The sequence below is a fragment of the Zophobas morio genome, unplaced genomic scaffold (assembly GCF_036711695.1).
Source record: "Zophobas morio isolate AGI-343-1 ecotype UQ-CSIRO unplaced genomic scaffold, CSIRO_AGI_Zmor_V1 ptg000021l, whole genome shotgun sequence".
NCBI classification, from domain to species: Eukaryota; Metazoa; Arthropoda; class Insecta; order Coleoptera; family Tenebrionidae; genus Zophobas; species Zophobas morio.
Window position 1 is genome coordinate 375,909 of NW_026972126.1, and position 26,015 is coordinate 401,923.

Sequence of the window (26,015 nt, forward strand, 5' to 3'; positions counted from 1 at the left end):
ACGCTCATCCCCTGTTTATTTCCTGAAAATTTCAAGCCCCATTGGCAAACAGGAACTTGATGTTTGTGGATATTTACGACCTGCGCTCCCAAAAGTGGAACCGTCGGCGGTTGCACGTTTGGGTCATTTGGCTCTACCGTCGCGTCCAGTTTAGAGTCAACTAAAACTTCAATGCTGCCCAACTGATTGAATAGGTTGGTCAGACGATCTGCCATTTGATCACGTCCCTCCTTCGTTAACCTAAGCCTAACTCGACTAACGCGTCCGTACAAGTGTCTTAACTTAGTCTCAACATTTCGTTCCTCTGTGCTGTTTTTCGCAATAGACCGACGGCTTTGGACAAAACCGTAAAGTTGAGCTATCTTCTCCGTACAAATCAGCATCTCGGTTTCCACAACTAAGCGAAAGGTCGGGCTAAAAACCAAGTCCCCAAACTGTTCCGTTCGTATTAATTCCGATAACCTCCTTCGCATCGCCCCTACGGTTTCATGACCAATGTCGTCAACCCCTCGTACCGCCAGTTCATACAAGAGCTCATCTCGAGTGAGCCTATGAAAATCCATAGCTTAGATATATATGTATAAATAGGACGCAAGATTACCTCCATCCTAAAAATTATACCTACTCAAAAATCAGTTATCACCCAATCACTACAGTCAGAACAAGCCCCACGTTCCGGGCGCCAAATTAATTGTTACGTGGCTCTCGACCGCGACTAGGCTCAACCGGGAAGGCCGTGGGTGATGGTACAAAAAAAATAAATAAAATTGGAGCCTACAATTAATTAGATTTATTTAGAACGGGGGGAGGTGAGTGATTGTGTGACTGAGTACAACATGATACTAACGACCTAAATATAAAAAAAACTTAAATAAATTTCTATCCTAACACTATAATGAGTACTTCGCTTCCGTACCGCAACAGTGCCTTTCCTGGCGGTGGCGAAGATGCTGAACGCGAATAGACTTAACCAAAAAAAAAAAATACAAGAAAATAAAATAGTACCTAATACCCTATAACTAACGCCTCTCCTTCTTTCCGGAGTCCAGCACGGCGTCCTCACTTAGAAAAGGGGGGGTGGGGCGGGGCGGCTAGTCGACCTTCGTCCAAACTTCAAACAAAAACCTTTCCACGCCAAGAGCGAAAAGATGGCAACACGGAGAAAAGAGGAGGGCAAAAACCACGTCCTCGTTCCCAAATGCGGTGGCCTCAATTCATCTCTAACGCAATTTGGAGAAGAGTCATGCCAAAATAAGGGCTCTACCTCCAAAAATGGCCTCTTCGCACTGGATACCCTGAAAACACTCGCACCCGTTCCCAACGACTCGAAAAGTCAAAATGGAGTCCCTCCTGTTTTTTTTCCTCTCTGTGGCATGCGCAGTCCGAAATACCCAAATCGATTAAGGGAGGGGAAATTATCGATACCCCGAATCAATGAGAGCTGTCAACTAATCTCACAAACTGATGTAAACAAACCAAATCAACCAAAATCGTATCAAGCATTAAATTAAAAATTTTGGGAACTATCTTCCACTAAAGTCGTTTCATCAATATGAAACTAGAACGGGTGAAATCGCCTTTAAATTATTAAGACTGAGCAAATCTAAGTCTGGCACTTCATACTACGCTCTCAAGTTTTTTAACAAATTACCGAATTCCTTTAAAAAAATGACTCCTAAACTTTTCTTAATGAAAATTAAACAGCACCTCCTTGACCACGCATATTATTCCTCCGAGGAATATCTGCATAACAATTTGTTGGAAATATAAAATCTAGTCTTATTGATTTATGTTATCAAATATATTAGACTTATTGTTATAATATTATTAACATAGGACATAAACGTCCGTGAACGACAATGTCAAATTTGGCCGTTTCTTTTTTTCTCTTTTGCCTATATTGATGACATCTTCACAAATTTTTTACTCATCAAATTAAGAACAAGTCACCCTATTTTCCCGAAAATGTGAGAATACGCTCGTCTGTATTTAATACTCATAATCATAAAATATGGATAATAATAATAATATTTAGAACATTTTGTTTGATTGTGGCTTAATTAATAACTTTAATCCTCTGTTTTGAGCAGACAAACTGATTTAAAGCTAATAAATTTCTACATAACTTTCTTTCGGTGTATAAACATAAACATTCGAAGTCAAGCATGTTATTATTGCTGAGAGGACTGGTGCGGCTTCTCCTTGAAATTTGCACCCCCACAGCGCAGAGGCTGCGAAGATATTTATGCTGCTGGTTTTTACTTTAAACAGGTTATAACAAAACACAAATTGCAAAATCTAATTTTATAATTGTTGTATTTCAAGCGCGAGGAAAATTCAGTCGAAAATAAACTTCGACCAATTTTTTGAACTGAGTTGTAGTAAACTTACTTTAGCATCTTTGGCCTTATGTTTATGTACAACATTTTTTTAAGTAAAAAAGCCGAAAGCACCGTTATTTGAACTACAGCTTTATTGAATATATTATGATAAGACGGTATCAATTATTACTTAATAATCGTAAGCTAAGGAAGTAAGTAAGTAAGTATGGCCATTTTTATATTTTTTCGACGTTTCATGGCCCTTACAATGCGAAAAAAGCAGTCGTCTGTTTCCGCCTGTCTGTTTGTCTGTCTGTCTGTCTGTCTGGTGTGTAGACACGTAAACTTCGAAACAGCTGGACCGATTGTTATGACTTATGAAATTTTGTATGTATATTTTAATCATCTAGATGGTTAAATGCTAATCAAAATTTTGCTGATCATCCCCATCAACAATTCGATGACTTCATTTCAAAGCTTTGAGTTTTTTCCGTTATCGTCAAAATTTTCGCAAAAACATTATAACAGTAGAATAACAGTTTACTATTAGCGTGAAATGTCCTGATCGTGGTCTAGTGCATAAGAGCACTATACGTCTGTCTGTCTGTCTGCCTGTCTGTCTGTCTGTCTGTCCGTCCGTGACGATTTTTGTTAGCAGATAATTTCCGAAACTACTGGACCGATTGTTGTCAAAGTTTATACGTGTATTATGAATATCATGTGGATGGTAAAATGCTAACCTCACCCATAAGGTGATGACATCACCTCAAAATTGTACTAGGTAAAAGTATTTTAAATTGTATAAAGTAACAGTCCTACACTTGTAATCATGTGAACTTTGTGAATCCGTGTCGAATTTTTAACCGTAACGTAGAGATTTTTGAAAAAAAAAAAATGAAAATGGTATAACAATATTTTGCAATTTAATTTTGAATCTGCAAAACCGAATGCTTTGAAATCTTGCGGATGTTTTAAAATTATCATAAGCATGGTAAATTTTTAATCAAACTATACAGGGTTAATGATGAGACAATTACTTCTGATTTTTTTTTTTGACACAAGTCAAAATACTAATACCGTGTACTACTTGATACTAACTAAATTTAAAATGAAATGATTATTCCATGATTGCTTTGACTTTGGCAATATCATGTCCATGGTCCTACCGTATCCACTCGGAGATAATCGCCGTTGGCGCCGCTAATAAATTTGTCAGGGCCTGCTTTGAGTGCCTCTTGATCTTTTGTAATGATACGGATTAGTCACGATAGATTTATTTCTAAAAATTACTTTTACGACATTTTATTCAAAGGTTATAACATAAACTTAAAAAAGTAATTAATAAATTAACTTTACAATTGTTGAAAACGTTGGCATGTTGGAGGATGCTACGGCGTTATTGTAAATGCTGTACTTCGGTCAAAGAGAACTTTTTCGTCCTCATTTAATTTGTAGGCCGGGGCTATACCTCGGCCCCAAACTTTAGATCAGCCGAAAAAGTTCTTTTTTATGGTCTTCATACACAAATAACTGTTTTTATACGTACGATTTGTTGCAGCTTGGCTGGGAGCGTTATGCTTGTGTATATCGTTTCTAACCGCCCCCATGGTTGTCGCAGTTTGTAGAAGGAAATCAACCCGCCTGGCGGCTGCATTTGGAGGAATAATTACAGCTCTTGCGTGTTTGTTTACTTCTTTTGCTGTGCAGTTCCATCAAGCACTTCTCAGCTATGGTTTACTTTTGGGCCTTGGTACTGGAATTGTAAAGGAAACATCAGGACTAGTTTTAGGACATTATTTCAAAAGAAGAAGAGAATTTGTAGAAATGGTGGCACAAACTGGAGTGGGAATTGGAATTGCTTTATTTTCTGTGCTCTATAAGGAAGCAGTAGGGTATTTTTATTGAATTTTAAATTTATTCTATTTTTTTTAATTTCTTAAAAAATTGATTTTAGAAATGTAAGTTCATGTTTTTATTATTTGCAAATAGCTTTTATAGAAAATTAATGAATAATATTTACAATATAAAAAATAATACAAATGTATCGTAGGTACTTAATACAAAAATTCATGCTACGATTTGGTAGATTAAAAATTGGCGATTTATTTAAATTTCCAGTCTACGGTTTATTGGCATTATAAACACTGGAGATTTCTCGAAGAGCTTGTAATTATAGAGTAGTTTCAAGATCTCGTGGCGGACGAGTTTGAGCATCACTGCGCTTCGGATCCGACCAAACTCAGCGGCGGGTGTAGAGGAGTGGAGGCTACTGTCTGTTCCGAAAAAGTATCCACTTTTCATTAGTCGTTTCGAGCAGGTACATCTCTCAGTTGTGCGTACTAATACCTAGAAGTTTGGGTTTAGCAAACACGGTCAACGTATTTAGGGCGATGTTGCAACCGATCGCTTAACCCGAGCACTACCAACCGCCTGTATTAGACTCCGCCTCGCCCATCTCGTCTGCCACGAGATCTTGCAACCACATTGGTCAGTTATAACTTGGAGTACTAGCAATATTTTATTTTAACACACAACAGTAAAATTTGGTATCTATTTATTTTCTTCAGTAGCGGCTCGTGGTCGTTTCGCTAGGTGAGGCAACATTTTCGTTTCAAAATGAGCAGGTATTAACATGTTCGCAATTACTTTTGTTAAAAGACAGATTGTTTATTCATTTTTATGAAAACAATACAAATAACTCTGAGTCAGGAATATATCTCGATATGGGTACACTTCTCGAATAAAAAACATTTAATTGCTTCACACAAACCAACGAGAAGGTGTAAAGACTACAGAATTTGCTTTATTAGCATTAATATTAATTCATGTGAACTTAAAAGTTTTAATACATAACCTTGGCAGTGAACAGCTTTCCTCGCGTCTAATTCATGCACAACTAAATGCACACTAAATGCATTCAGCATCCCTGTTCAGCATTGTGCAGTTTCACCGTGAGATTAAAAAATCCGATCTGATTGGCTTAAGGACGGTAGGCGTTGGTGCCTCCGCTGGCGCTTTGATAAAGCACTGATGACTATTGTCTTTTTCAAAAACATATTAGCAGCACTGACTAATGGTACTGAAGATATCCGTCTATCTGAGGCATGCCTCTGTCTGAAGCTGGCCTACACGATGATGATCAGCGCTTATTCCTGTCGAAAGCGCGTACTTCAAAATATGTTACCAAAATGCGTTTTAATAAATCACAGTATTCTATAAAAGTTATTTGCTATATCTTTAAAATATATTTGAAATTAACAGATATTAAAACAAAAACTAATAGTTAATTTTCCCAGGGGAGGCACTGCCTCCCCTGCCTTCCCTGACGAGCCGCCACTGATTTTCTTTCATTTTATAATCAACCATTCAATTAATAATCAATATCAAAACTATTCTTTGCCCACACCTTTTCATTTCCATATAAAATGAAACACTATATCAGGTTACCCCAAGGTTAGTTAATAGAGAACAGGTTACCACATAAACGAGTATGTGGGCAAAATCGCTTACGGGGGAGGAGAGGTGTCAGCCCCATGTGACGTCAAAATGAGGTTGGTATTACTTGGGAATTTTTAGTAACTTGTAATTTTGAGTTGGTGTGACCGATCAGCTGATGCCTTTAATCTGTACGATCTGTACCGCTAATTCTGACGTTTGGTGTTAGTACTGCGACTCGTGTAACCCTATTTTGCCTTAAATTAAATTTATTTGTGTTTAAGCTAAAATGAAATGTTTTGATTATTACTAGAAAGGAAAAAGTAAATCAGTAAATGCAGATTTTCAGATTTTTTTGCATAAAAAAAATCAGTTAATAGTGTCGCATTTGTTATTTTCAAGTTCTACTGGCAGCAAAACATTTTTCTTGAGGTTTATTAAATTGTTCTTTACACAGGATTGAAATTTGCGAAGTAGAAGCGGTCACTTGATTAAAAGTTTCCGTTTTTAGTGCGTTACTCGAGTATTTAAAACGGGCAATTTTCGCGCCATTTGAGAGCCCCTTGTGACGTATCAATATGGCATCCCAATGTGGCAACCTTATCTATTAAATGACTTTGAGGTTACCGGTTTCTGTTTATTCTTTCTTCAGGCCTCTACGTCAGGTATCCAATCTAACCTAACTTCTCATTTCATGTCGCATTCATCTTCTAAGTCTTCTACCAATAACATACGTCAGCTATTCTATTATATCACTAAAAACAAATAAAAATTACAAAGTAAAAAGTAGGATGAATGAGAGGGGATGGTAAAAAAATCATCATATTTTTTATTTGTAATTTTTATGTGTTTTTAGTAATATAATAGTTAAGAATAGCTGACGTATGTTATTGGTAGGAGATAAATGTGACATGAAATAAGAAGTGAGGTTAGGGCCTATAAATATACACCCCATGAACTCATAAAATATACGGCTGATTTTGACAATGACTATAAAGAACTACCGATTAGGCCGAAACAGATAAAACATTCAACATTTCCCAAACTTCACACACATCGATTGTCAATCAGTAAAACAAAATTTGAACATTTAGAACAATTAAAATCAATAACCCCTAGCGACTGCTGGTCTTTTTATAACAATGTGCCGAAGAAATTAAAAAATCTACTTACATCTACAATGAGAATAAATAGTATATTATTAGCCAAGGTTCCAAAGCCAAGCATTCTAGACCGAGCGCAAATTAGAACCCGAGACGCGCAGCGTAAAGGGCTCTGAAGCGCGAGGTCTAGAAGTGGCTTTGCAACCGTGGTTAATATACTATTTTTTTCACTAGTAGAAACCATAAGACAATAAACTGAAAAAATAAACGTTCAATTTTTTGACGCAACATGATTTTGTTTTGATTTCCAATCAAACTTAATCTAAATCTTCAACACAAAGAAAACCGTTTATACTTGTCGCTGAGTTAATCATTTTATCTTCTACCGTCTACCAACTACCATGCGTATACTCAAGTAATGTTTGTAGCACACATTTGTTCATTTTTTAAGAAATAATCACATCAAACATTGCGTACATAACCTCAATTTTTCTTTTTGAACCGGTGGTCGCAAAAGTTGAATTTGCTACCTCTAAATGAGTCGACATTTGCATGCGTCATGGCTGCTAGTGAAAAATAGTATATTATTAACCAAGGTTGTGAAACCAGGCATTCAAGACCGAGCGCAAATTAGAACCCGAGTTGCACAGCGTCAGAGCCTCTAAAGCGCAAGGTCTAAAAGTGCCTTCGCAACCGTGCTTAATATACAATTTTTTTCACTAGTATCATGGTTTTTTACTAGTAGAAACTGTAAAATAATAAATTGAAAAAATGAACCTTTAATTTTTGACCCAAAATGTTTAAATTCACAAAAATTTACATCATAGTGGTCACTGGTGAAGTGACATTATTGTTGTTGCTTGACATTTGAAAATTTTTTATGAAAACCGCATTTCACGAATTTTCTTAATAGTGTCTGCAGAACAGAACGTGATCGAAGTTGAACAATGCACGTCTCCAGAAGTAAGGAGGGAGGCGCAAAATTTGCAAGAAAAGCTATTGTCGGAAAAATAATCCAAAAGCGTTTATACGAAGGTTTATTTATGCAGAGTACAAAGACTGGTGTTCAAAGAAGCAGGTCGCTGGGACATCAGAAAATGTACTTTTAGTCTGTTTTCAGAAAAACAGAAATATCGTCGCTGAAGTTTGTAGAATTTTGCTAGCTGTCGTATCTTCATTGTCTCTGTTAATGTTATCTTCCACCATCTACCAACTACCATGCATGTACTCAAGTAATGATAGTTGCATACAGTTATTCACTTTAAGAAATAATTACATCAAATATTTCGTACATAACCTCAATCTTCTTTTTGAACCTTGGGCGCAAAAGTTGAACTTTGCTCTAAACAAATCGACATATGCATGCTTTATGGCTGCTAGTAAAAAAAAGTGTTTTTGCTCTCCTGGAAGGTTGAAATTTTTGACTTACGATATACTGCCTTGACACCGTCGATATGTAGCTTCGTTAAAAGCAATTTTGGTATAGGATTTAAACAACTTTTACATAAATAATATACCTATAACAGGATTTCCCGGCTCAAACTGCTAACTGCTAACATGTTCTACATAGTACTTAAAAAAAATAAAAGAAGATGGACTCAAGGGACTATAAGTTAACCTTTCTCCATATTTCTAAGATTGATATTTTAAAGTAAATGTAAATGTAAATGTATTTATTTGAACCAGTTAAATATATATTTTGTACATAATCTGGCGAGTCAGTTTTACATATATGTCAAATTTAATAACATAGAAATGGAAAATTACAACACTATACATATATGTAACACGGAAGAAATATCTACAATATTAGTGGAACATTTATATCGTTTCTGTGTTTCGTTGTAAGCATCGTTACATATTGCTGAACGGAGTAAAAATTTTTATCTAGTAGAACACATTTTATTCGTTTCTTGAATAAAAAATGAGGTGTGGTTATTTTGAGGTAATCCGGTAACAAATTATAGAGATAGCATCCAACGTATATGCGCGATTTTTTGAAGAAAGAGTGGTTGGATTTATCTATATAGAAAAGAGATCTATTTCTTGTTTGATAATTATGTATGTGTATTACTACAAAGTTGAAATTTGGACTTATTATTATGAATGTAGCATAAAATTTTATACAAATATATTGATGGTAGTGTCAGTATCTTGTTATAGCTAAACGTATTCCTACAAGACTGCTTATAAGACAAGTTAAATATTATTCTTATAATTCTTTTATGAGCAATAAAAAGTTTCTCTATCTCAGTAGATTGACCCCAGCTTATGATGTTATAGGATAATTTGGAAAATACTAAGGCGTAATATGCGTTCAAGAGTTTAGTATATTTTTAATATGGATATTGCATAACAGCATTTATTTATATTATTACATAAATAAACGATGTGAACTTTATAATTTAAATTGCTGTCGATGTATGTACCCAGAAATTTGGTGGAGAATTCTGTTTTGATAATAATATTATTTAAAGTAAACCTAAGATTTGAACAGGGGTAACAATTGTAACTCTCGATAAAAACTGTTTTATCATAGTTTATAATTAACCTATTTTTGTTACACCAGTTTATAAATAGTGTTAGGATTTGTTCAACTTTTTTTTTACTTCGTCTATATCCTTACCGCTAAGAATTACCGATGTATCATCAGCATACATAAAGGTTTTAATGTACATTAAAAATATGAGCGGCCCTAGAACACTTCCTTGTGGGGTCCTACATTGACATAAAATTTACTCGATGTGCAATTGTTATTCCTAAAATCTCAATCTTTTTAGTGGGACTATTCAGCTTGCGGCGGGTCTCTTGCAGTGAAGGTTCGTGACTTTTTTTGATAGGAAGGCAAACTTAATACACTAATAGGAAAAATTAATTTAAAGTAAACTATTATGATGAAGATTATTTTTTTCTTGATTGAAAATTGAAACAATGTGAACTAAGATCAGGTAGCCAGCCAGGAGTTATTGAATGAAAATCGATCATTTCTGTTTACTAATTCTGGGTTGAAGAGACAAAATCAATTAAATGTCAGTTTTTTTTAATACCTATGCATGCATTTAATGTCACCTGAAATGTTTTACATTTTCCTTCCACTAAGCATCACTGGGGTAAACAACAGGGAAGATAAAAACACTTATTACTTTTAACTTTTTAAATTTATTTCCTTATACGTCGGAGGTTCAACCATTACTCCTACAACCATTTCAATTTCAATTTTTCCATTACATAGACAATTATTGCCTGCTTAATCTGACAATGCATTTTCATCATTTCCTGTCGATGAACCGTCAAGTGCTTATAATTTTGCTTACTTATATCCAGTACCGAAACTAGCTATAGGCGGAGCAGGCCCTTGCCTAGGGGCGCCAACGACAAGGGGCGCCAAATTCGTCCAAAAATTATGTTGTACTAACCAAGAATGATTTGTTTGTTTCTTTTTTTTATATTTTATCATAGTGTTAGTTTTGTATACTTATTAAAAATGTAGATAAAATTATTTGGTAAAATTGCATTTTTTATATGTAAACGAGGGGCGCCTAACGCAAGGTTCGCCTATATCTAAATATTCTCTAGTTTCAGCACTGCTTATATCCTAATTATGCGCTACTTTTATCGGTTCATCGACTGGGTTCACCGTCCTATTACATTACTACATTGCACACCGTTACGTAGTTCAGTGCCGGCGATGATCCGACTATTAGACTTCCGTGCTAATAGTCGAATTCTTTCGAACCATAAACATAAACAAAATAGTCAAAGTTGAACAAGTACTTGAAATTAAAAATACATTGTTTCCCACTGATTATCTGCTTTAAATATATTTCATATTGTCCGTATTTGTTCAGACCGTGCCCCCTTATTGGAATTTACACCCAAGAGGCGTAGGGATTGAGGGGGTGTTATTTACCCTTCTGGTTTGCTTAAAGAGGTGGGTCAAAAAAATTAATGAACGAATCAATTTATTTTATTGATTAAATCAGAAACGGCTCACTCCATTTTCTCAGAAAATTTTGAGAATTCAATGCTGTTATTTTTAGTATTACACTGCACCAATCCAAGTTGATATACGTGTCCTTGTTTTTTCTTGCACTCGTAATACTCTGTGACTACCAGTAGCGGCTCGTGATCTTTTCGTTAGGTGAGGCAACAATTTCGTTTCAAAATCAGCAGATATTAATTAACATGTTGGCAATTACTTTTGTTAAAAGACAGATTGTTTATTCGTTTTTATGAAAACAATACAAATAGCTTTGAGTCAGTAACATATCTCTATTCTATATGGGTACACTTCTTGAATAAAAAACATTTAATTGCTTCACACAAACCAACGAGAACGTTTAAAGACTACAGAATTTGCTTTCTTAGCATTAAATATTAATTCATATGATCTAGGGCTAATTTAAATATATTAATCAATTAATTAATAAAGTTCTCCTCAAATCTGGATGAGAGGTTCTAAATCTTTGACATACAATTGTTCGTCGTAAGAAACCCGTGCTTAAATATTTAAACTTTATAAGAAATTCTGGAGATTATAGATTCTTATGTTGCTATCAGCATTGCAAAACTGACATTTCTACTCTGTTCAAGTTAACTTAAAAGTTTTAATACATAGCCTTGGCAATGCACATGCAGTGAACACCTTTCCTCGCGTCTAATTAATGCACAACTAAATGCACACTAAATGCATTCATCATCCCTGTTCAGCATTGTGCAGTTTCACCGTGAGATTAAAAAATCCGATCTGATTGGCTTAAGGACGGTAGGCGTTGGTGCCTCCGCTGGCGCTTTGATAAAGCACTGATGACTATTGTCTTACTCAAAAACATATTAGCACCACTGACTAATCATACTGAAGATATCCGTCTATCTGAGGCATGCCTCTGTCTGAAGCTGGCCTACACGGCGGTGATCAGCGCTTATTCCTGTCGAAAGCGCGTACTTCAAAATATGTTACCAAGACGCGTTTTAATAAATCAGTGTTCCATAAAAGTTATTTGCTATAACCCGTATTCAGCGCCATTCTTTAAATTATTGTTTATCTATTTTTTTAGTAATCAATTGATTAAACTAAATAATTTTTTAAATCGATATTTTAGTGAATGCCCTATTCACTACCGTTTTTTACGCTTCTATTAACTAATTAATAACTTAACGAACATTCATTTGACAACGTCGCAAAATTTGTTAAAATCTCACTATCCGTGTATGTCAAACATATCCAACTTGCACATTTAATGAATAAAAATTTATATTGCAGCAGTTTAACAGTGGCCGACGTCCACCAGGATCCTTTATTTTAATAATGGTTGCAGTCAATGCAGTCCACCACTTCAGGAAATGTTCTAATATTATAAAAATTTTGCTTGAACCCACTAAGGTTTCTTAAACTGAGGTAGTCGAGAAGTTAAAACTCGAGCTGCCTTAATACAAATGTACCTCATAGAAACTTGAGTACCACCATGCAGATCTCCTAATATGAATAATACAATATTGGTAAAAATTAATTAAAGGTTATAATAGGTGCACAACAGTTTTAGTGTGAAGATTACCTGTAATCGTATAGTTATGGCAAGTTGTATTTCACTTTTGAAGTTTTCTTGTAGTTTTAGGCCAATCAGACACCCAAAGGGCTCGGAAAGAGCAACAAAACCATCAAATTTTAGATAGAAATCGTATTTTTGTTGATTTTTATTAAACCCTAACTATATTTCAACATTTTTTGATGATTCTGAGCGACGAAACACATTTAGAGCATGCAGAATCGTCTCAAATTACGAAAAGGAGACGTCTGGGTTAGTTTTATGCATTCTGGTGTTCGTAGATAGAAGAAAATAGTCAAAATTCTTCAGAAACGTCACTTTTGAAGCGTTTTCTTGTGGTTTTAAGCCAATCAGACACCCAAGGGGTTCGGAAAGAGCAACGAAACCATCAAATTTTAGCTAGAAATCTTATTTTTGTCAATTTTTATTAGATCTGAACTATATTTCAACATTTTTTGATGATTCTGAGCGACGAAACACACTTAGAGCATGCAGAATCGTCCCAAATTACGCAAAGGAAGCACCACCAGCATCGGCGAACGAATTTATGTTGAAAATTATTCAATATAAACTGAATTCCTTCCAAAATATTATCCATTTTGAACGATTTTATATAAATGTCAACATAAATAATTATTTAAAGACGGTTATGTCGTCGATTAAAATATTGATTAAAAAAATCGTCAAATGACATTAATTAGCCGCTAAGCAATGGCGCTGAATAGGTAAATTTAATAGACATTGATTAAGGGCTTAATAGACATCTACTAAACATAATCGACAGCGCTGAATACGGGCTTATATCTTTAAAATATATTTGAAGTTAACAGATATTAAAACAAAAACTAATAGTCAATTTTTCCAGGGGAGGCACTGCCTCCCCTGCCTCCCCTGACGAGCCGCCACTGGTGACGACTTTTTTTTTATGCTGTGACTAGTATTATCCATGTTGATGACGTCGTCACAAATTTTTTGTTGGTCAAATTAAGAACGAATCACCTCATTTTCACGAAAATGTGAAGAATTCTCACGTCTTTATATAATTATGGTCAAATAAGAAGTATAATATTCAGAACATTTTGTTCGATTGTGGTTTAATTAATAATTTTAGCCCTGTGTTTCGACAAGACAAACTCATTCAAATCAAACTAATTTCTACGTGACATTCTCTCGATGTATAAATACACACCTCAAAAAATTTAACGCACCATTTCAAATTTTTTAATAACAACCGAAAAAATTTAAAAATATACTAAAAAACATGCCTTATGATTAGTTACAACAAAATTTTTTTCATCTACGCAAAAAAAAGTTCCTTATCATTTGTAACTAATAGATCTAGTAAAAGAAAAAAAGTATCTTATCATGGTATTCTTATCTCGAATACTAATTTGTGAAATGTTTGAATTAAAAATGTCATTTTGGCACATAATGAATGTTCCTAATCGCATGACGCATAACGTATCGCAAGAAGCGGCCATCTGGTCTGTAGCCTTGGTTAAACATGGTCGAACCCAACGCTATATCACCAATCTGCCAATCGACTATTTGTAGACTAATGCAAAAGTACCATACTACTGGAAGCGTGAATAGAAGACTAGGACAAGGTCGTAAACGAAAAACATCACAACGAGACGACCGATTTTTTTGCGCTTAAATAAATAAATAAATAAATAAATAAATAAATGTATTTATTATCCAACAGACAGACAGTCTAACAGGATAAATGCTTTGTAGTATTATAATTATGATTATAACATGCCTACTAAAATCGACTACATGTATTATAAAAAGAGAAAAGAAAAAAGAAAAATACAAACAGGAAATATTCTATGATACAACATGAATAAGTACATATAATTCTAATTAACACAATATAAGTTTTTTACAATTTCGTCTAAATGTCGTTACGTTATATTGGAATATATCTAGGACAGATGCTACAACATTGTAACAGCGGCATATATTATTTAACGGTGCATAATAATGTTGGTTTGTTCTGCATGTATCTATTGAAAATGTTACATGATGTCGACTATTTAGACGCGGGACTAGAAAATGGATATCGTTGAGAAGTTTGGTGTTTACAATGATACCATGAATTAGCTTGAAAAGAAAATAAATATTACCAAACGTTCTTCTAGCCTTTAGTGTACAAAGATTAAATTCTTTTAAGAGAATATCATTAGGATATGATCTAACTGGGTACACACCATGTTTAATGTAATATAATCTCTTACAAAATTTTCTCTGTATTCGTTCGAGCGACGCAATATGAATATCATAATATGGATCCCATATCATACTACCATATTCTAATTTAGCCCTAACATATACATAGTACAGCGTTAACAATGCTTCAGTGTTTCTAAAATGTACCGTGTTCCTATATATAAATCCCATCATTTTTGTGGCATGGTTACATAAATATTGTATGTGTGGTACAAATGTCAACTGTGGATCTAGAATAATACCAAGATCTTTAATTTGATTAACTTTGTCAATTGCTGATCCATACAAAGTATAATTGTAATCTATATTCGAAGTTGTTCTAGAAAAAGTAATTACTTTACATTTAGATACATTAATTTTCAGAAAATTTGTTGTACACCACGATTTAAAACCATCTAAATCTGCTTGCAGTAGTTGACAGTCACCAGTAGATTCTATACGATTAGCAATTTTTAAGTCGTCCGCATAGACAAACACTCGACAACGAAATAAAGACAAAGCATCGTTAAAGTACATAACAAAAAGAATTGGTCCTAACGTTGATCCTTGTGTAACGCCACTCTCAGTATTATACAATTGTGAGCGGTACCCATGATATTCTACAAATTGTTGCCGGTTGCCAAGTAGCGATTTAAATAAATTTATCAGATTGTTACATAAGCCAAAAGTGTTTAACTTCCTAATTAGGATAGAATGGTTGACCACGTCAAAGGCTTTGGATAGATCAGTATATAACACATCGACTTGTTTCTTAGAATCTAATACACTGGATACATATTGAATATATTCACAAAGGTTCGTCGTCGTTGATCTGCCCTTAATAAAACCGTGTTGGTTGTCACTAATCATGCATGCTATGTGGCTAGCTAAATTTTTTGCTAAGATGGCTTCAAAAATTTTTGCAAAATTCGAGATAATCGCTATTGGTCTGTAATTTTGAACATCATGTCGTTCACCGGTTTTATGAATAGGAACTACCTTTGTCGTTTTCCACATCTTCGGAAAAGTTGCTTTCTGAACTATGATATTAAACAAATGACATAATGGTTGACATAAACAAGAAATACAGTCTTTCACTAAAAATGCAGGTACACTATCAGGTCCCATTGTAAAATTTGGTTTAATTTTCTTGAGAGCTTGGTAAATATCACAGGTCGTTATCACAAAATTATTTAACACTGGAAACATATCACTAGTATTATCACAGAAGGTTGAATTATCACAGGGAATGTCACTAATAAAGACCGAACTGAAGAAATCAGCAAAGGCATTGACGATATCTTGTTGATGAACTAACTCCTTATCTCGGAAATGCATGTTACCTGGGATGCTGGTGTTATTTCTTTTTAAGTTAATATATTTCCATAAATTCTGTGGATTTGTACTAATATTTTCTTCCGCTCGATTAATAAAATAAACATACTGCATTTTGATTTCACTTTTAATAAGTTTCCTTAGGTTATTAACTTGTACTAGATCTCTCTCAAATTTATGCTTTTTATAACTTTTCCATAGGCGACGCTTACGATTAATATAACTGATTATAGTTGGTGTAAACCATACTGGATACTGTATTGTACGAACAGGACACTTGGGAATGTATATATCAAATAAATTATATATCTTATCATAAAAATAACTGCACGCATCATCCACATCAGTTAATAGTGTTAATTTGGACCAATCTATTGAACATAAACTGCTATATAAACCTATGTAATCGCCCCTACGAAATTTGTATTTAAGACTGTTATTTGAAGTGTAAAACTTGCAGTCATTATAAGTATGGAGTGGAATTTCAAGTTTGATTTCTAATGAAGGATGATGTTGGTCTTCTATAATTAAAGGATCTTCACAATTCATCACTAAGCAGTTCAAATTGTTGGAAGTTAGTACTAAATCTAACAGTCTGGAGTTGATATTCGTTACCATATTTCTTTGAATGAGACCATTGATATTGATGAAGTCCCGTAGAGGGATAGTAGAGCCTGTTATATGTTCAGTAGTGTTGTTATGAGTCATCTGAGAGCAATATTGTGGAATATTAAAATCTCCTATAATAAGACTATTTGTGGATAGAGAACAAGTTTCTTCTAAATACTCAAAGATTTCCTCGTAACATTCGTTATGTGATGCTGGTGGTATATAAACATTAACGATATTTAATTTACATTTTCCATTAATATTTAGTGATACACCGATAAGATCTACCTCAGGAACTGGTGATGTAAGTGGTAGCAGCTTACAAACAAAATGTGATTTGACAGCCAGTAATACACCTCTACCCCTGCTTCCGTTGTTAGCCCTATAAACATTATACTGTGTGCTAAAATATTCGCTGTTTAAAACATCATTTTTTAACCAAGTTTCCGTAATTGCTAAAACATCATAGTTACTTATAATAACCTTTGGATAGAAAATATCGGCTTTTGTATTTAATCCTCTGACATTTTGGTAGTATATCTGCAGATTGAAGATTGACTGATGGATAATTACATGTTTTTTGGCACTATTATTTTTGGCATTCCATTATAATATCTTAGTTGAATATCATGTTCTCCCTGTTGTTTGCGACGTTTAAACTCTGAACGAATTAAATAAGAACTATTTTGTTGTCGAGGAGTTAGATCTCGATTTAAATAAAAATTATCTTTGCGTTTATAGGACTTCAGGACATCCAGGGCTTGTTGAGCATTAGCAAATGTCATTTTTAATGGGCGCAATTTATCACTGTTATATTTACCCAGCCTTAAACATGACAGTACTGATACATTGTCCTTATTGGTAGGAAGAACAATGCTAAGGCATCGGGACGTATCATCTTCTTTCCGCTGATCAGATATTGTTTCAGTAGATTCCGGTAGGTTAAATAATATTAAATTAGCAGCTCTCCTATTTCTGTCCTCTACCTCGGCGATAATTTCATCTTCAGATAATTTCTTGTCCGAATCATGGTCGATCGCCTGGTTTTGACGTTTTTTAATCTCCAACAATTCGGATTTTAAAATATCTATTTCCGATTTTAGTGAATTCATAGTGGAAACAATGTCACATTTCTCACAATAGTAATGTATCTTTCTTGAACTAGATCGAATACACTCAGTTTCCAATCGAGATAGACCGGCACATTCAGTATGTACGTTTTTCCGACATATATCGCACGTTACACAATCAGAACTTTTAGCTTTTTTGTTACACATTAAACACGTAGACATGTTGTATCAATTAAATGATATTGGTTGTTAAAACTTATACAAACAGAGTTAAATCAGTACAAAATAAATTACAAATCGTAAAGTCTACTCAACGCGTCAGCAGGACGCAACACTGTACAGCAAGAATGCTTCAAAAAGAGATTTTTTATATAAAAAAATTATTTTTAGAAAAATTAAATTATCTTTAATCGGGTAGCGTGAAATTATCTGGTCTTCTACATGAGAAGTGTTAATCACACATCACAGAAAAATGGGAATTCTCTTACCTTTCGAAACTACCCTTTTCGCTGCTCGAGGGCACGAAGTCACTCACTAGTTTCCACTGTTTTAAGTCACAATTGTCTATTAAACGGAAGGGATGGCCGCAAAGTCCGCGGAAAGAAAGTCCAACTTAAATGAAAATCGGTCACCCTTATTTATTTACACACACTAAATGATTTGAAATTTACAGAAAAAACAAAATGAACAAGTGGATCACCGCTCACGGTGAGTTCCACAAATTTAGAAAGAAAACAAATAAAAATGCAACACTCAACGAAAATGAACTACTTTGAACGCAATGAAAACTAACACTTTCAACCAAAATTTAAGAGCAAAAGACGCGTCGAGAAGGAACGAGTTGCATACTACAAAATCCCGGCCTGAGAACTGACAAAAATTGACCAAACTACTCTTTTATCATTTTGCCAAGAGTGGAGACTCCACCCGATGTCAAAGGGGCTAACAAAGAAAAACCAATGGGATGCAACCCCCCTGTGTTGAAAAGAAGTGCTTTCTCGTTCTCTCTCATCTATACCAGCAAACCGCCCAAATCGCCGTCGATTTACATATTCTTATGAAAAAGCCCCTAACAATATCAATTACAGTATAAAATAAATCTATCGAACAGCTTTTTGGAGTGGCTACTGCCTCGCGACTTAACTAGGATAGCCAGCCATAGATCTCGAACCCATCAAACGTTCTTTTACTTGTGACCCGGTTTCTCTCAGGTGGAATTGCAACTTTATTCCACCTGTGGTAGGCTAGATCTATGCCTGTCATCTATCCGAATTTCCAACCTTTTCTTTTATCAAAACATCTGTACATATTTACAAGGAGACGAAATCGCATCATTCCATTTTGATAATGGGATTTCTCGAACAAAGCCCTTCTCTGCCTCTGTGCCCATCCATCATGGTCGCTATAAAACTGTGCCGTTTTCTTGAAATTCGACAAATGGCTAGGCACGCTTGAGACTCAATTTACTTTTTTAACGACTCCCTCGGAAAAGATTGTACATGTGGTACCAAAAAATTAACCCGAGGGTCCAGTGCCACATGGAGAGAGGACGGGATATAGCGAGATGGGACAAAGGAAGTATATGGATCTATTTGTTTTCTGGGAAGGTTCGGAAGAGGTGATTTTTAAGGAGTCGTTAACAAAAATTAGACCCATGATGGGCAGCCGAGACAAATCAGCTCGCGACAATGGTGACCTTTTTGGGATTGAACGTGCACTTGTTACAATGCACTTGTTACAATTGGAATGTCGAGGATTGGAGCAATATACTGTTTGCAGACAAATCTCGTTTTTGCCTGTACTTATTACTCAGATCGCGGTATGCCGATCTACAGACGACCTAGCGATCGATATTTGCCTATATATTCTTCCACAAGTGAATTTTGGAGGAAGCTCTATAACGTTTTGGGGTGGCATTTCCTACACCAGACATATTGAATTGGCGGCATTACCAGGAGCTCGTTTAACAGCTGCGCGGTATATTACTGATGTTTTGGAGCCTCATGTCATACCCTATGGAGAGCCCACATAGGGCCAAATTTAACATATATGCACGATAATGCGCGGCCTCATTGTGCAACGATATTTAGGAGTGGTTGAAATTTCGCTTGTACCATGACAAGCCAGGAGTTCCAACATAAACCTCATTGAACATGTATGGGACCATGTGAATTGGAGTTTAAAGAAGCGTAGATTGGTTCTTGGAGATCTTAATGCCATAGAGAATGCCATCGTACAAGAATAGGAAAATCTTCCGCAAGAGTATATTAAGGGTTTATGCGTCGACAAATGCAGGCATATAAGTCATAAATAATGAAAACTCTCAAGATTTTACGACGTATAAAGTAGGTTCTAATAGTAGGTACATTAAGTATCAAGAACGGTAAGTAAGGACATTTTACCGGTGGAAGGCAATTGTTTGGAGAGGAGCGGAGCGACGAGATCGGTAGTCCTTAATGTTCGTGATGCTTATGACGTTTTTTGCGCGATTGAATTTTGTAACAGCGTTTAAATACCTAATACAGATTCATAGAGAGATAAACATAGATATCTGTGTAAGTTTCCACATCCACATTACGTTTCTGTAGCAATTTATAAATAACTGCAGCCATTACAGTTTTTTGTAAAATCTTACAATTAACATTTAATTAAAACTAGTGCAAATGAGTGAATTTAGTGAACATGAAAGCGAAATCGAAGAACCTTGGAATGTAGGATGTTTGACTCTCATTCCTGCCAAATCGAGAGACCGCTACAAAAGACGTATCAAAGTTTCAAAGACTAGTGAAAAAAATTCTTGACGGTGACAAAAATGAAGAATTTTCAAAACCATCGACCTCAACCTGTAATCACGAAGAAAACGAAAACGTCATGGATGAAAATTTCAACAGTGTTGATGTTGGGACAAGTTCACTGATGTCGCACGAGTTTCCAGACAATCTTGTCTTCAACGTCTATTTTCCAAAATAAGCTTCGTTTGGCAATTGGCAGTTGTAATACTAATAATTGATTAATTTTGAATAAAATTATTTACTTTTCTAGAACAGCAAAATACTTACCGTCGAGTTTATCGTAGTCAACCAGTAAACACCACGTACTATCTTAGAAACAGGAATGGTAAATAATCAAATAGAGCTCAATAAGTATATTTAAATCTAGTTTTTCTAAAAATTGAACGCATAAGTTACGAGGTAAGCGCCCAATATTCTCGGCCTACCCAAAAAAGAGACATGATGCAAAAAAATTAAATATGTATAATTCAACATAATATCTGTTAACTTCAATACATTTAAAACTACGTTTAACTAACAGCTCCATCCCTTTAAAAATAGCTATTTATGGTAGAAGTGAATAAAAGTGAATTTTATCCAACGAAAAAACAGTTTAGCACACGAGGCGAACTGAGTGTGATAATGTTTATGAGTGGATCAAATTCGTTTATTCACGTGTATCATACAAGATTTTTTCCAACAAAATTTTTCAAAAAATTTATTGTTTAGGTAATCCATATACATAGATATTAATTGTACTATTACTAATATGATGAACATTTGAAGAAGGTAAATTGCCTAAGCTGCCTGTACTTTCGCCACGGTCAAATTCAAACGTTGCTCCTGGACTTTCATTAGGATTGTTTTACAGGAGGTGGACTATCAAGCGTTGCAAATTTTAGTTGAATATCCACACATCCATAGCAACGAAAATTTCAGTGGTAGTGCGAATTTTTAGTTTTTTTTACTTTATTCGTGTTGTCCATGACAGTGTGAATAAAGTGTTGCTATAAACATTTTATTCATCCTTTCGATTAAACTATTGTTTTAATAGCGAGATTTAACCTACAAGATGAGCATTTTATTAGTAGAAATTAGAAAAAATATTTTTTTCTCCAAACGTGATTAAACCTTGACATTAATCAACTCAATCAACCTGTCTAAAGTCTGACATTTCAACCGTCACGAGCATTTATTTTAGTGCCGCTCCGAGCGATTCCTACTTTTGCTAAGAATTTTATTACCGCTCGATATTCAATTTTAAACAGGTATGATGAGTCCATCATTTTTCAAATTTTACTCCTCAAATGTGTCAAAACTAACGAGCAGTGGGGCTTGAAATTTTACAAACATACTATGGGGACCTTCTAGTCTTATATGAATTGTACAAATTTCTCGACGAGCAATCGCAAATATATCAGGCCGAGAATATTTGGCGCTTACCTCGTAAGTTTATTGGTTTAATAAACTTGTTTTTAAAAAGAACTTTTCTTTTATTCACAATTATTATTAAGACCCTCCACTGACCCGGAAATGACCGGCATTCAGGCAAGACTTCTATCATTACGGGTACTAAGACCAAGTAATGATATGAATTGATTAGATTAACAAAACAACTTTCGAGATTCAGCATACAAATTAGTCTGCTATTATTCTCTAATCTCACCCCATCCCCAAAAGTCTAGCCAATTTTGTCTTAACGTTTTTTCTAAACATCTAAAAATTTGGTAAGTTGGATGTCGCCTGTTGGGATATCTTCTTTCGTAGAGATTTGCTGCTGCAACGGCATTTTTCCGCATTCTCCAAAAATCAAGATCATATCAACTTTTTCATCGTTCGTGCATTTAACCCTCATCTTTTATTTATTTTGCGAAAGTCAAAATTAACTACTAGGTAAAAAGAGTTACATATGAGATATATATTTTGTGTTGCATTGAAATTTGGTCAGGGTCCCGTTATTATAATACTCATCCTGTATATATATTATATAAACGATCTTTCGAACTTTCTTACAAAAGCTGATGTAACAATTTATGCCGATGATACTTGCATATATTGATACAACAGGAGAAACTGCCGAGCTCCTACATCGCCAATAAAAACTCTATCACGAAAACACAAGATTGGCGTAATGCAAACAGGCTTCAATTAAATAAAAATAATGACATTTCAATACTCTTCGCATTAATCTTGGGAATATTATAGCGTACTATGTGGAATATTCAAAGCATTTAGGGGTGATTATCGATAGAACACTTAAACGGTGTCAACACGGTAATAATACAGGGTGTTTTTTGCGAAATGCACCGACAAAAAAATTGGAGAGGTTCTCGAGAGCATAAGGAATAAAAAAAACTCCTGTTGTATTACCAAAAGTTGCAAAGTAAATTTACCCTTTATCCAAGCTTTATTCGCGCCACTGTAAGAGGTGCTATCAGATTCAATTAATTCATGTTTTAAAAAAACATAGCAACCAAAAACTGACAACGAAAGGTGAAGTTTGAAAAATCTCAAGTAAAAAGTCAAATAGTATATTATTAGCCAAGGTTGCAGAGCCAAGCATTCTAGACCGAGCGCAAATTAGAACCCGAGACGCGCAGCGTCGAGGGCTCTGAAGCGCGAGGTCTAGAAGTGGCTTTGCAATCGTGGTTAATATACTATTTTTTTCACTAGTAGAAACCATAAGACAATAAATTGAAAAAATAAACGTTCAATTTTTTGACGCAACATGATTTTGTTTTGATTTCTAACCAAACTTAATCTAAATCTTCAACACAAAGAAAACCGTTTATACTTGTTGCTGAGTTAATCATTTTATCTTCTACCGTCTACCAACTACCATGCGTATACTCAAGTAATGTTTGTAGCACAAATTTGTTCATTTTTTAAGAAATAATCACATCAAACATTGCGTACATAACCTCAGTTTTTCTTTTTGAACCCGTGGTAGCAAAAGTTGAATTTGCTACCACTAAATGAGTCGACATTTGCATGCGTCCTGGCTGCTAGTGAAAAAAGTATTTTTTCAGAAACAAGCAATTTGAAACAATTTTAACTGGATGTTTAAACATTTTGGAGTAAAGAATTATTTTAAATTTTTTTAGTAATTAGTCATTTTTACTTAATTTTCCTTGCGTCGAGGTCCTATTTGAACGAGGGCCGGTGAACCACTGCCCAGGGTCGCGGGTCGTTTCCCGTTTTTCGCGTTCCGCTGTTGTTTTTTCAGTTCTTATATGAACGCGGTTCTGGACGGTGGTCCGCCGATCTTGGTTCCATTGGAATTCCGACGTGATAGATGATCGTCTGTGTGTTCTTTTTCAGGATGTTGTCATTTTCTCTAGTTATGTACAGACTTGTTAATGAATAAGCATAGTTAACAAAAAGAAACTACTAATAAGAATAAGACTTTTCAACGACGATAACCAACTAAACTTTACTAATCAAAATAAAAATAAAGAATAAAATTAACACAACGTTAAACAAACTATTACAAGAAGTTTTCGAAATGGCGGCCTCTATTTTGCACACATGCTTCAGCTCACCGAATTAACGACTGCTGCGTTCTTCTAACCATATCTGGATTATTTCTAATCTGGGCAGCAACATTTTGAATGCGATTTGTCAACGCTTGCCCCATATTCACTGGAGTTTCATAAACTACCTGCTTCATGTAACCCCATAAAAAAATTACAGGGATTGAGATCGGGGGAATGAGGGGGCTACAACACAGGTCCATTCCTCCCAATCCATTTTTTTGGAAAGTTTTGGTCAAACCATTCCCGCACTTCTACGGCATAATGTGCAGGGGCCCCATCATGAAGGTATCATAGAACCCTACAAACATTTAAGGGTACATTTTCCAAAAGTGGTCCTAGATCGTTGTTTAAAAAATCTAAATACGCAACCGCCGTCAAGCGAAGGGGCAGAACGTATGGACCTATCAAATTGTTGTCAACCATGCCTGTCCAGATATTTACTGAAAATCTATCTTGAAAATGCGTTTCCCGTATGGCATGCGGATTTTCATCAAACCAAATATGAGTATTACGAGAATTAAAAACTCCTTCCCTTGTGCCTCGTCGGTGTTCAAAAGCTTGCGCATAAAGTCTGATTGCTCCCTATCTTTTTGCAGCAACCCCTCGCAGAACCGCACTCGACGAGGCAGGTCTTCTGGTTTAAAGGATTGCACGCGCTGCACGTGGTATGGATCAAGCCCTTGTTCTTTTAGGGTTCGCCACACAACAAACGGAGAAAATCCTAATCTGTATGATAATCTGCGAATGCTTATACTTGGGTTTTCTTCCACAATTTCTAGTATTTCTGGTTCCACGTCTATAACATGTTCAGTTCTTTCACGACCACGATCCGTCGTACTTGGCTGAAATTTTCCGTTTTCCCGGAGACATTGAACAACGCACTAAATGTTGTGTGATTAGGCAATCTTCGCCCTGGAAATTCCTCCTGGTAGAGACGCTGCGCTTCATGAGCATTTCCAAATCCTCTTCCGTAAATCAAGACCATATCGGTCATTTCGGCATTAGAAAAAGTTGCCATTTTAAAAGAATTTTTAGAGTAACGAAGCAATGAAGATTACGTGTTTTTTTTTAAGTTTTACAATGCACCTACAATGGTAAATTTTTCTTAGTAACCACATTATCTTTTTAATCACTATTAACTCAGTAGCGTACATGTTCTTTTGACCAAATTTTCAATCAATTTTATTTCGAAAACTGAAACAATTTTATTAGAACATTTTTTTCTTAATGATATCTACTCATCCAGACCAATTTTCAGTTTTTTTTTGTCGGTGCATTTCGCAAACAAAACAAATTCAAAAAATACGTTTATTTTAAGAAATCTACAGTGTTTTCTCGACTATTAAATTTTACTTTGGGACATTCATTTTCTTTGTTAAGGCTCTTTAAACGACAACGAAGGTCGATAAAAATAATAACCAATATAGGATGTAGAGACCATTGTAGAAAGTGTTTTACGATACTAAAAATACTTACACTTCCTTCGTTATACACATATCAATCTTTGGAATTTATTATTTGCCATTCTGAATTACAGTCCAAAGTAAATCTCCATCACATCTGCCACCCTAGACACAAGGATATCTGTTTCAGAAATCTACGTCTCACTAAGTCGAAGGATCTAATTAAATTTTGTATCAAATTTTTAAATACTTTATCTGATAAAGGACGCACCTTGAATACTAAGTATAATTAATAATATTTGATGATAATCTTCAGTAGATAAATTCGACTCAATAATAATTTTGAAGGTCTGGTGCTACAATTTAGCAGTACTGCCAATATATTATATGTTTATAGAGTTTAATTCTAACTGGTTTCTTTTTAACATTTCTCATTTGTATAAAATTATCTTTGCTGTATTTTCTACCTTTATTTCACGTGAGTACATTTTTGATTAGTACAAATAAATATACATACGTGTATATACACATTCTTAAAATACCTACAATATTTGACAAAAATCAGTACAGTACAGTTTCGATACAGATAACAGAGGCCAGACAGATGAAAACGGTAGATCTATTTTTTCATTCTCCATCTCTATACTATAGGTCATGAAAAAACATGAAAATAAC

General features: G+C 34.8%; 1 protein-coding gene across 3 annotated transcripts in view; it reads left to right on the top strand.

Annotated features, from left to right (window-relative positions):
* LOC135132153 (monocarboxylate transporter 12-like) overlaps window positions 1-26,015 on the top strand; it is a 343,441-nt gene that overhangs the window by 311,426 nt on the left and 6,000 nt on the right. For 2 of the 3 annotated variants that reach the window (XM_064060130.1, XM_064060133.1), the window contains one exon: window positions 3,880-4,213. In XM_064060130.1, the coding sequence (XP_063916200.1) occupies window positions 3,880-4,213 (334 nt within the window). The remainder of the gene's footprint in view (window positions 1-3,879; window positions 4,214-26,015) is intronic. The other variant, XM_064060131.1, reaches the window with a different exon arrangement.